Below are 13,345 nucleotides of genomic sequence, written 5' to 3' on the forward strand. Positions count from 1 at the left end.
ACCTTGTTAAATTTTGCCAGTGAAACTTTTAAATGTGTGTTAATGCTTACTGTGTCGTTCGGGTCAAACACTCTTTACTGCACGAGCACGAGGGTTTACGAGGTTTGGCATGTGGTTTCTGCTTGTGTCATGTAAAATGAGTTAAATACCATCGGCTGGCTACGTCATCTTCACTATCTTTATATGTGGGGATAAAGAGATGCATTCATCCATTTTACAGCCAATGTGCTGTTGACCCCTCACACCTCTGGCCTAGTTATGTCTCCTTTGGTTTCATCTTGTATATCTACCTGTACTAATCAGTAGACTGTAACCAGATTGCGTCTTTGAACTTGCACACAGATACTAACCAGTATCTGCTGGTGGCCCTGTTCGCTCCCATGCATTAGTGGAGCTGCTCAGGGATACAAAATTCACTCGATTTGCTTTTTGTAATCACCCATTAAAAAAAAAAAATCTACTTTTAAGTTTGCCTTGGGCCAAATGCAGAGTACTTGTGTGCTCTGGTTATTTTTAGTTCAGATGCACGTCTGCAGATGCAGTGACGGACTGGAGACAGAGCTACCGTATGTTTGCATTCTCTCTCTCTCTGGGCGTTGTTCTTTTCTCACTGTTTGCATCCTTGGGAACACGGCGACGGGGGGAGGCGTCTCTTCTGATTAGCTGCAAGGATTCCATTGTCACGGGCGCGATGAAAATTTCTATAATAATTTCTAGGTATATTTGGTGCTTAATTATAAACATGGGGAGGTGGAGTGCAATGACCCCTATATCCACACACAAAGGATTCCCTGTAGAACCTCTCCCAGCCGTACATGAAGTGGAATCTTTCATCTTCCAGCAGAAATCCAACAAGGGTTTTCAGATGAGAAACTCTAGTGAGCACCTTTCCTCTCCAGCAGTGGCTTGGTTGTGTGAGATGAGTCGGTGTGAAACAACCTAAAAGCTAAAAATGTTGACCTCCAAATCAGAAGTAATATAGGTCGGCCCAGTGTGTGGTTGCGTGCGCAGTGAGATGTGGCGGGGACACAATATTTTTCATTGGAGTGTTTAGTTTATGTCAGACGGCGTGTGTGTGTGTGTGTGTGTGTGTGTGCGTGTGTTTTGTGAACTGAATGCATTCTGCATCTGGAACAGGGAGATTACATAGAAGCTTGGTCTCTCAATTCCTGTTTGCGCTTCTCTCACGATGACCAGTTTACCCTCCTTATCCTGTGCACCCGCGTGTTTGTGAGTCCGCCCGCCCTCCCCCACTCGGTCCTGTCTGCCTATGCCTTTCATTTGGCTGGAAGGACACCCCAGGTTGACAGGACGGCTCGGGTGGCGTGATTGGACGCATCAGAGGAACAAACTGGGACCGACTGAAGCAAATGGGAACGGATGAAGTGATGCGTGAGGCCTGCTGTGCTCTAAAGGGAGACGTAGCTCAACACACACGGGACGCCATCTCCAGAGAATCAACGGCTGACAGTAGGGAATCATTTTCAGGACGGGAATAAATCTCTACTTTGCCCAAAATGGTTTGCCTTTTATTGAGCTGATCCGGGTTGTGCCCGAATAGCAGCTCCCACTCATGCATGTGCGTGAGGATCCTCTCGACATGGTTCAGACCAGAGTGTTGTACCCATCCTTAATTATTTAAATGTCTCAATATTTATAATCGCATTCCCTGGAAAATGAATGGGAAGACACGTGTTAAGTCAATATGTGTTGTCCCAGTAGCCCATGTGCTGAAAATCCAACAATATTGGTGCATTTGTGACCTTCCCCTTCTCCCGTCTCTTTCCCTGTCCTCCTGTCCTTCATTTGACCCTCAACCCGGTGGGCTGGTCTTCTAGCGCTATTATGAATCCAATGAGACACTGGCGCCTCATCACTTGCCCAACTGTGGCGGCAAACTGGATTGTGAAACTCTCCACATTAGCGTCACGATGATTGAGAATTTTATTTTCAGAAATGGGACTTGAACTTGAAATGTTTGTCTGCCTTTGCATGGAGAGGCAGCACCAGGGCTGGAACCAGAGAATGGAAAGGTCATGGGAAAAATACAGTTGTTCTTATTATCGCACAGTGTTCCCCTACTGCTGAACCAAGGGGACGCCCCGACCCCCAAGAAAGTCCGGAATTTATTCTTCTGTCCACTCCTCGCCTGTGCGCGCTCGCACCGGCGGACAGAGAGAGAGCGCGTCCGCAACAACTACAACCCCTGTCCCTCGAGAGGACACAGTCTTATTTTGGACAGGAAGAGTTTGTCCCAGTTTTGGTTTGATTCGCTGGGATGGATTCAAACTATTTCTGTGTGACACGGACCAACGAAGACACGAGGACAGAAAAAGAATAGTCGAGGGGCTCCTCAGAGATGTTTTGAATGGGGTCCGGTTGGAAATTAAAACATGACCCCACCCCCCCCCCCCCGTGTATCAGGCACTCCCACAGCCGGAAGAACCCAATTACAGCCTCATCGAGCTCCTGCTGAAAACGTGACAGCCTGTGAAATGTCTACGGCGTCACACAGAGACCACGCTCCGTCCCGTCCCGCCCCCAGTGCAAACAGGATGGAGTGTGCGGGAGAGCAGCGCGAGATAAGGACAGGCAACCCCCGCTCCATCCTGAAAAAACAACCATGAGTAGAAGAGTAAAGAAACCAAAGAAGTAGTCAAACATTTTGCCGTTTGCTTTTACAAGATCCGGTGAAAGATGTGGGATTCTGAGATGCCACGATTGGCTTCTTTGGGACCAATAGATTTCATTGTTTATCTAGTTTAAAAAACAAACAAAACAAAACTTAATCACAGAAATTCAACTTGTGCATTATAACTGTCTTATGCTGCACAAGAGGCATTTGACTTCTCCCCAAATCTAATGACAATTGTTGAAGGGCAGGGCTTGAATTGCTGTGATGAAAAGGCAAGTCTACCAATAGTTGTGTTTCAGAAGACAGTACGTATCACACACCTTGTGTGCCGACTCCAAAGACGCGCTACACAAATAACCTTTTTGTTATCTTGTTTGATTTAGATCGTAATCGCAGGAGGCTGTTGGAACGCGTCCACGCTGAATAACCACACTTCAGGGTTAACACTGAATTATGGATGCCAGGGTGGTGGTGGTGGTGGTGGTGGTGTTGTTGTTGTTTTAAAAGCACCCAGGCTCGGCTCGGACAGGAGTAAAGAGCGAGGCAGATCCAGTTTGATCTTGTCCCACGCGATGGCCCTCAGGCACTGTTGGAGTTTTGGTTGACATAAGGATTACAGCAACTGTAATGTTTACCTTTACTGGGGTGTCCTGTGACGTCTTCTCCCTGCCTCAGGAGAGAGAAATTCAATTCAACACCACGGCAATTATCATTTTCTTTAGGGGTGAATTTTAAACTTTAAACCCTCAAACATTATTGTATGATTGACATGTATAGCCATTAGCAAAGGTTCTAGCATTAACATTGGGTAAATTATTGATTCACAGCTAAGGCATTTCTGCACATTATATTCTTTTTTTAAAGAGATTTACAACTTTAAATGGAAAGCTAAAACTGCCCTAAAGTTCCTAATAATTGTAATAAATGAAGGAGGAGACATTTCTCTTAATTTGGCCCCTCCCCTTTGTCCCAGGTTCCTTTTTTTTATGGCAAAAAATAAGTAACTACAACTAAAAAGGAAAACACTTAAGTTATCATTGAGAGCACAAAGCTGTGTGCTGCCACCTGATGAAGGAAGTTGTGAACGGAGCCAATACATATTTCTCACATATCCGGTTTAGGGACTTGCATTGCAGCTGATGGCTGCAATGTTTATTGTGCGGATAGGCTTGTTGTCGTCTTCCCTGACTTAGTGACATATGCTCCCGTGTGTGTTGAATGACCCCAGGAGGAGCAAAGGAGACGTGGGGATCAACCCTCAGCGCCACCTCCACTGCTTTCAAAGATGGAATGTCCCCTCAGCTCGCAGCAGAAAGGGACGCTGTCTCAGTGACACTCGCCCAAAACGCTTCCCTCCTTAAAGTGACATCGAGCAGGCCCGTTTTATTGCATCTTTCAATCAGCCATGCCATGTGGAGCGACGCTCGACTCCGCTGGGAAGCGTCAGGCCCTCGTAAAAAGCGTTTTTCATTTTCCTGCTGGAGTTGTTGCTTCTGCTCCTGCACTTTGTCTTTTTAAGGAGGGGTGAGGGGGGGCTTTTAAGTGGCCCAGATGCGTCTTATTTAACTGCAGCTATTTGATTTTTCCTAAAAGGAAATAAATGTGCTTTTTTTTATTGACAATATATTTGTTGGAGATTAAACAACTCATTTGGTCTGGGCTGTTTTATCATGGAAAGGATTAATGTAAGTTCAACATCACCCTTTTATCTTTTGTAAATGTCAATCATATACACATTGGTTAGTGTATTTTTTAGGCCAACCAGGAAGATGGTGTCAAACCGGTTCCCTAAACAAAAAAAGCCAATGCAATCTTTCCCATTTGTATTTTGGATTATTGCAGAAATAAGATCAGCGTTGAGCAAACATTTCTAAAAGAATGGCGCATCTTGTTCAGCAAGACCAAGAAACGCCCCCTTTAGGATTTTTTGAGGCGTGAATGCAATCCTCAAACGTAAGAAGCTAAAGACACACCAGCATTATTTTAATGACCTGTCCTAGTCTCTCTTAGGAGGTATGTATATTATATATTTAGTGTAGAAAAGAAATCACTTTATATCAGAAATTAAACCATTCCAAGATAAGGGAACTGGAAGTGCGAATATGCCGATTTTTATGCAATTTATTTCAGTAGGTAAGGTTGCTTTACTATTCCTCACAGACGGGGTGAAGATATCCGTTTCCAGCTGTAACACACTGGGCCTCGTGGAGGCTGTCGAGCGATAATGATGCAGGATCCCAGTAGACTCTTTTCAACCAGAGGGATTCTAAAAATCTTTACTTTGACCAATGCTATACAATGTGGACACAGATTTGCATGCACTTTATTGCAGTTTTATCTTACTTGTCTTTGTAGCTGTGCAACAAAGTTAATGGTTCATGACCTTCTGATTGTGCCTTGTCCTGTTTAGAGGCAACCTAAGACACTCATTCTCTGCTACATAAAGTATATGGCTTATCTAGCGTCAGTAATGAAACCCAACACAGAATCCAAGCCCAGTTAGAATCGGTGAACACTTCATGTTCAGAGATCCTGTCCATGACTCGTCTGGAGGGAGCTGTTGAGGCGCAGTGCGGTAGCTCTGTGCAGCCCTGCGTCGTTGCAGGGAGGTCCGTGAGTAACACACAGCAGAGGTGTGAGTGGGAGAGCTCGCGCTGCTCACGTAGTTAAAAACTGGTCCTTCGGTTGCTGCGCTGCCTTTTGGACTCTCAAGGCAGAAAGTCATTTCCAAGATCACTACAAATGTCCTTGCCTTTGTCCTTAGACTGCAAACGTGTGTGTGTGTGTGTGTGTGTGTGTGTGTGTGTGTGTGTGTGTGTGTGTGTGTGTGTGTGTGTGTGTGTGTGTGTGTGTGTGTGTGTGTGTGTGTGTGTGTGTGTGTGTGTGTGTGTGTGTGTGTGTGTGTGTGTGTGTGTGTGTGAGATACACACGCGCAGCAAGGAGAAGGCTGCGGTCACTCGTGGGTGCTGTCATTTCCTGCTTTGCGAGGACATTCGATCTAGACAAATCACAGCTGACTGCAGTGTTGATTCACACTAAAAACAGGGCGTATTGTGTGAATACTATTTGTCTGTTTGCCACTATTATTATTCCACTTCATCCTGCAGCTACCGCTCTGTTCCTGCTGAGTGTCTATTTCTGTCTGCATGTGAAGCCCTCTGAGCCACATTGTTAATGTGACGTTATTGATACAATACAATGCATCTCTTTTTTACAGAACAGTCTGGCATATTTCCAGTATTTTAAACATTGTAAAATCAGAAAAAAATGGTTAAGTTTGTTTCTTTTAAAGTAAGTGTGTTTTCATGCAGTCAGCGAGTTAAGATGTTGAGCATTGTGATCGTGAAAAACTGTCCAAATCTGGCCTTTGGTAAGTGTTGAGTTTTCTTCTCTTGTTGTCTGGACTCAAAAGAGCTGCAGAAAAAAGTTCAACTTAAAAAAAAAACTTAAATGGTCTTTTCTACAGTTGTAGTTTCTTTATAAAGATACAAATGATTGTGATGAAGCAACGCTCAGGTGCTGCAAAATGCTAAAATGCAGCTTTACGACGTGAAGTCTTAAATCCACATGCCTCTGTTTGATCTCCGTAAGTAAGCAAGACCATCACAGAGAACACAGTCTATTTCTATAAGCTCAGGGAAATAGATCCAGGTCAGATTTCCTCCTCCCAAAAATGGCTAAATAATGCAGACTCTGGGAGGCTCAGGAACACGTCCACCAAATTATACAAAACATCCATTCTACTGCCAGTTTCACCAGAGGAACACCTCAGGTCTGTGCGTGGATACGCATTGGACATTGTGGTCTTCCCACATGTTCATGCCGTGTAATGTTCTCCCCCCCACATCCTTCCTTCCTGTCTTCCTTTCAATGTTGGACTGGCAGTCGTTGGAGGCTCTGAGCGATTCGGTTGAAGCCTCCACACCTCACAGCCCCCACCTCTTCGGCTCGTGGCGATCCATCCTAACAACAACAACACCGCGGGCGCCAAACGAATCCATGTAAAAAAAACAATAACCAGCCTCTCGTCTGTCAGAAGCAAAGGAGCCGTCACAACCATTCCATACCGTCTCTTGGTTGTTTCCTTACTCAAATGACTTGCACTGATTAGAGTCAGCCCGGGTTGCTTTTGAATGAATTGTGTTTGTTGTTAGTTTGAATAAGCATCCTTACTTCCTAGGTTTTCCATCAGCTCCTGTGCATGCATGGTGACCAGAGGTATATGTATTCCTGATGGCAGGTAATCTACCAGCTTGCGATCAAACGATTGGGCGCCCCTGTTCCAGAGGGATGGAGATGTGTCCCTGGTGCCGGCCTAGTTTCTAATTCAGTGTTTTCCCCCTAAGCGGCTCTGCTCTGATTAATAATAATGAGCCTCTTTGATGTGGAGTTACATAAAACACTGAGGGGACGCGCCTCCGCCGAGCGACCGTGCAGGGGGGGTCGGGGCGACCTGTTGAAGGACTCGCCTGAGTGGGCGGCCAAATCAAGCGATCCCTCCTGCTGTTTCTCCAGATGTTCTCTTTCCTCAGATCCCCCCCCCTCCTTGAGTCAATGGCTTCCGTCGAGGCAGGGTATTTTTAGTCCGCTCTCCTGGGCCAATAACCTCCTTTCTAGCAGTCCGTCAAGACACACACACACACACACACACACTATCCGTGCCAAGAGGGTTGGAACAAGGCCCCGCTGTCGTCCTTAACATCTATTATCTAGATTTTGTCTTCTTGCCGATACTTGATGTTGTTGCTAAGCTTGTTTGCGTTGGATACGAGCGAAAAAACGAAATCCCACTTCTGAAGTGATCAAAGCAGCAAAGGGGATTGTCCTAGAAAATATAATTATTTAAATTGTGAGCTGCACCTTGCTGGTAGCAGGATTTCAACCCTTCCTGCTACCAGAAGCCATAACGGATTCATTCTCTCTGGATCGGCGAGTGAGGTGGACATCAGGGTGAGAAATAAAAGGATCCATTTCTTCTCGGCACGCCTGGCCTGAGCTTGCTTTCTCAAATTGGACGGCACTTGTTGATTTGCCTGGTGGAAATGGTGATTGGGTCCTCTGAATGTCACAAGGCGTTCTGGATGATCGAATGAGATGGGACGCAGCTCTTCAGAGCGCCGTGCTAATGTGTGTTTGGCCATGAATCCCACACGCACCAAAAGCTTAAAGCTGATACAATTTCTTTTCTTTTTTAAACTGCTCATGATTTCCTCTTTATTTAATTTAATTTTATGATCAGGACCACTTGTCCTCTGAATAGAGCTTCTTCACATCCACACCCAACTTGATGCAGCCTCCGTCACCCTCAGCTGTTAGCATTTACGTAGGCTCACAATCTGCCCATTTTCTTCCGTAGGTGTTTTTCTGTCATTTGCCCTTGATGGAGGTCAGTGATGGAAAGAGACAACCACGTCAAAGCCGTGCTCCACCTGCATTTTATATGTTGCACCTGGGGTTGCAAAATTCCGGGGATACTCAAAGTTGGAAACTCTCTGTGGGAATATATACGGAAATAAAAAGGAGAATTACCATGTCAAATATCAAATATTTCAAATTATTTTTAGTAGAACTTTATTTTATTCAATGTTCATTTATTTTGTTGTTCAATGGAAACAAGAGTATTGCCTATGATCAACCCCCCTCTCCCTAAAAAAGCCCACTTCTAAATGTCAAACAAATGAAGCTCAAATCTCTGGTTTTAGTTTTTCCCCTTGGGTTGAGAGAAAAAAAAATGTTTACCACAGCTAGCTACATCCTTTTCAAAGAAACGCTGCATGTGCTGCATTGCAAATTAGCCTGGTATTAAAATGAACCGTTTGCTAAGTAATAAATATGTTCGGTAATGACAGACGTTCAAAAACAACAGCGTTTTTAGCAGACAATGTTCCCAACTAGCAGCATCCGGGCTCCAGCCGAGCTGGGCTTGCATAGTCGTGTCCTCAACAATTAAGTTCCGTTATACAAATTCCCAAAGCCGCGTGTGTCTGCTGTGTGAAAGCAAGCAACCAGGGTTTCCTCCACTGTTCTTCCTCTTGGTTTCTCCCCCCCCATGCCGGCCTGCTCCCTCGGAGCGAGAGCCTGCTGAGTGGAATAAATACAAATCAAAACTCTGTCCAATCCAGACATCGTCTGCACGCACCTAATGCAAATATTGTTGTTCATATTTCGAGTCGGTTTTATACCAAAGGAAGCCGCTGATGGGGGAAGGAACAGTGCGTGCACTTCAGGTCGCGACCCCTAATGCTGCGTTCCCAGCAAAAGGCGGAGCATCTCAAACGCTGATTGGCTTTTATGTTGATTTATTCCCTGCTCTCCTGTCGCTTTTTCACGTCTTTCGCGTCGCCTGTTTTAAAATTTGCCTCATTTGCGACCAGGTGCGTCTGTGCATTGTCTTTTCATGGAATTTACTCGCGCGAATAATTGGCCTCGCGTCGTGGTGTGAAACGCAGCATAAGGCTCCGCGGCAGCCTGGAGATCAAAAGCTCGGCTGAACTCTTGGCCCGTCACGTCACTGTTTGAGTCCAGCAGAGCCACGCGCACGGCAGCGCTCACAGCTGTTCACTTTGAGTTCACACTACTCTAGCTCTTCACTTCCTGCCGACACGGAGGCACTTTGCGGTTTCGGGGTTAGCTTGTCATTCAAATAATATGAAAAAAAACAACAACAAAAAAGATTCTCACGTTTTTCCACTGTCACACAGATGCGTTCAAGGTTAGGAGACACAACGTACCTTTTGGAGGACTACTTGAGAACATGTATTGTTTCTCCTTCCACCTCGCCGACAGTGCTTTGCATTGCGTTTGTTGGATTCAAATACGGGGCATTTGCAACCGTCATCTCGTCATACCCAGAGACTAAGGCAAAAAGCAGATTGGAATGTTGCTTTTTCACAGGGAACATACTGAGGGTCACTGTCCGACGCGTGCCACGGAAAAGAGTTTGAGCTCAAACACGGCATCAGACCTTGACCCAATTCGTCCGCGGAGCGAAAAGAACCCGAACGGATTCATCCTCTCGCCGCCGCTCTACTTCTATTTTGGAAGGGCTGGCATTTGAAATAGAAAAATAAATTAAAAAAAGTTTCTGGATTCCCCACGCTGTTTCAAAAGTAGGCCACGGAAGCGATGGAAACAGAACATGGGTAAAGAAGAGGGTGGAGGTGGAACTGAACCGAGCCAGTGGAACATCCAGAGGAGAGAGAAGAGGCGGAGGAGAAGCTGGGGAGGGCTTCGGGTTTATTTTCGCTTTTCTAATTAAACTCTAAATTATATATATTATCCCCGAGACTAGAGAATCCAAAGACTTGTCTGTAAAAAAATAAACGCTGTCAACGCTGGCGTCATTTCCACGGTCAGCCCGTCCGTCAAGTCAGTTCCCGCCTCAAGGGTCCACGTTGGTTATTTTAAGAGATTCAATTCATTGGGCCTCGCACCCTGTGACTGTCTCGTGTGTGATGCACATGAAGCTATTTGAAAAGCTTCAGCGCAGCTAACCGCGTTCCTGGGAGAAACGACCAAGGGGGGGGGGGGGGGGGGGGAAACAAAAGATATCATCTGTATTTGTGTGCACCATTGGCGCCATCAGCGTGGGTGAGACCCGGTCCGTTTGGGCTTGTGACTGCGCGTGTGACCCTCTAGGGTAGTACCATGAGCTTTGGTGGCAACTCCCCAATCTGAACCCTTCTGCTCCTCTGTGTGCCGGTCTCCGGCTCGCTCTCATGTTCCCTTCATCCATGTGACTGATGACACGGCCCAGTGCTCATGTCCTTATATAGACCTGTGCTCTGGCTGATGTGGCTGAGGCTGGGAACACACACACACACACACACACGGTAAATCTTGAGACATTTAGGTGCCCCTCCAAATGACAATTTATATTCTGTATCTTTATCATTTACTTCACACAAAATATGCACTTTTTTATTTTTTTTAAACACATGAATTCCTTACAAGGTGATAAAGGAATTTATCACCTTTCGGGGGAAACTCCCTATTCAGCCCATTCTGAACATGCCTTTGACGTGACTATGGGAGTTGCATCTAGTCTCTTGCATTCTGGGCCGAATGGCATTGACAGGCTGCATTTACATTGTGTGAGAGAATTCTGATCGCATGCACGGCCGATGACATCAATCGGGCAAAGGGTGATTTCGGCTATAACTCCATGATGCTGTTTTTTAGGACAGGCATTAAAAGTTGGTCCGTTGTTTGTTGTGCAATAGTTGTGGTTCTTGCTGGATTTGCCACCAGCACGCCAGTGGTTACCGTGTAGTAGTCTGCTGTTTTTCTAGTGACGAGGTTCCCAAAATGTTCAACTGCTGACTTTTTTAAATTGAAATGACTTATTAATCATTATGAAGGGTCGCTGTTATTATCCCCCCATAACCGTAAATGAGTAAAACCATCTAATTTGGTGGGAAGAGATTCTGTTGAAACTTTGGGTCGGCGGTGACTTGGAGATATCCACCATTTTCAGGTCGATGTCTTGAAATAGTTATTGAAACCACAGTGAGACACAAGAGGCCACCTCGGTGGATGTATTCGCCGATGTGCTTCAGATCCTTTTTATTTGGAAAGAGCCGATTTTGGTCCTTGAAAAAAGAAAAAAAAACTTTGTTCAGGTTCAAAGACAAATATTGTGTTATTTGAATGGAAAACTGTTCATCTTCAACATGCTGGTACAATGTTTAAATACTGCTTCATCATACAATTTTAGATACGGTTGTCATGGCGATGAAGTTGCTATTTAGGGATACAGCACCTACTTCGGTATTGGGGCTTTATTCCAGATACCCACAGGACCTGCACACCCTTTGAATGTTCTAATTATGGACTAGTTTTGTTAGGACAAACTTTCCAACACACACAGACACACACACACACACACACAGAGAGAGCAGTTCAGCAGACCTAGATATCGACATAGGAAGATCTCTCCTTAAATGGTAGACTGCCCAGGGCCTTGTCTTCGTTTCCACTTCACAAATTAAATAGAGTTTCAAGGTCTAGGGGAGAGCCTTTTAAAGTGAGGAGAGATAGAGGGCGAGCAAATGATGGACACAGGCAGAGCAAAACAAGGCGAGAGACTCGGCGATGCCCTGCAGAGCGGGAATCGTGACCCCAAGGGAAAGATGCTGTAATTAGAGGAAGGCCACATCCTGTCAGTAGGTAGCATGGAGAGCAACACGAGGCTGTACATAATAGATGTGTATGCTTGTGTGAATCTGTGAGTATATGTATGTCAGTGCTTAACAGAATCACAGTTAACCATTTTTTTTTTTTTTTTTTTTACAAAAACACACAAACCTACATATCTTTCCCATTAGCTCATTTTCTCATTGCACAGCTCTGGTCTTCCTCTGTTGCTCTGCTTCCAGCCTTTAGTGGTCCGCTAGCTAGACTCTTCTTTCAACATCAACGTGCGCTGTGATTGGTCAGCGTGACTTTAAAACAGGAAGCTAGCCAGCCGACCTTAGTATTTAGTAAGAGTTTTAGTACCCATTTGGTCTGTAAATAGTGAACAGCATTTGGTATGTGAACTGCAGTGTTGATTTTTCCCGTTATAGCTTATGTTTTTATTATATTGCTAATATCGTTCCCTTTGGACCCATTTAAATATTATTTAAATTGTAGTGGATGTTTTAGTGCCGCAGTTTTAATGGATTATTTTGTCATGCTTTGTTGTAAAAACATGAGTGGTTGCTCTTGTCATTGAGTTAATTACATTAATTTGACTCTATGCATTGTCTGTTAACTATGTCATAATGTATCTTTACAGTATTTCCCCATTCTTTACAACCTCGCGTGTGTCCCTGTAGGTGAACACGCTTCTATATGTGCGACGTATTGGGGCGGAACGGTAGAACTGTCCAAAAAATGAAAGGAGGGGCGCGTCGACTCCCTTGTTCAATGTTAGGTCAATGCTGCAGTTACTTTATTTCTAGTTGTGTTGAGCTTCATAATATTACAGTGTTATGTGAATATGAGGAGTTTACACAAAACGTATAATCACCTACAATAACAGTGGCGTCATAATGAGGTTATAAGGTTATTTGACTGGAGTAAAACAGTACAGAAGGCTTTTAGAGATCCCTGCTCATGTTGTGATTGATGCCGCTGATACGATTTGCAGGTCATTGTTGATCCACACTGGCGGATAAAAATCTCTTAAGTCCGGTCCGCGAAATATTGTTAAACATCAGAGCAGTCTGTGAGGCCTTCGTGTTGTTGTGAAAAGTCTCCAAACAACACAATCGGTTTCTCCTCTTGTTTATCTAACTGCAACTCTGGAGATAAATGGTTTATGCTTTGTCTGAGTTTAGGTGTCAACAATGCTAGCAAAGGGCTGATAACAAGATCACTAACACCCCCCCCCCCCTTTCTTCTCTTTCCAGCCTGAAAACCTACAGAAGACATGGCTGAGGGAGTTTTATCAGGTAAGTGGCGCAGCCCCCAGTCCGAAATATTTAATGTCAGTGCAACTCGTTATACTCTCATGGCCAGTCCACAGCTGCAGAAATGGGAAACTACCACTCGAAGTAGTGTGTATTTCATCATAATTCTATTTAAATTGGGCCTTTTGGTAATACACACCAATTGAGAATATACTGAAGGTTCAATGTGGACCCAGAGGTGTGATGAGTGTAATGCCTCGGTCACAGTCGCTCCGAACAAATACATTTTCACCTCCGAACCCATCGACTCCTTTTC

General features: G+C 44.8%; 1 protein-coding gene across 2 annotated transcripts in view; it reads left to right on the forward strand.

Moving 5' to 3' along the window:
* The window catches only part of LOC119213835 (inositol polyphosphate-5-phosphatase A), a 104,851-nt gene that overhangs the window by 7,120 nt on the left and 84,386 nt on the right, over positions 1–13,345 (forward strand). For both annotated transcript variants that reach the window (XM_037464987.2, XM_037464986.2), the window contains exon 2: positions 13,030–13,071. In XM_037464987.2, coding sequence (XP_037320884.1) covers positions 13,030–13,071 — 42 coding nt within the window. The remainder of the gene's footprint in view (positions 1–13,029; positions 13,072–13,345) is intronic.

The sequence above is a fragment of the Pungitius pungitius genome, chromosome 13 (genome assembly GCF_949316345.1).
Source record: "Pungitius pungitius chromosome 13, fPunPun2.1, whole genome shotgun sequence".
Classification (NCBI taxonomy): domain Eukaryota; kingdom Metazoa; phylum Chordata; class Actinopteri; order Perciformes; family Gasterosteidae; genus Pungitius; species Pungitius pungitius.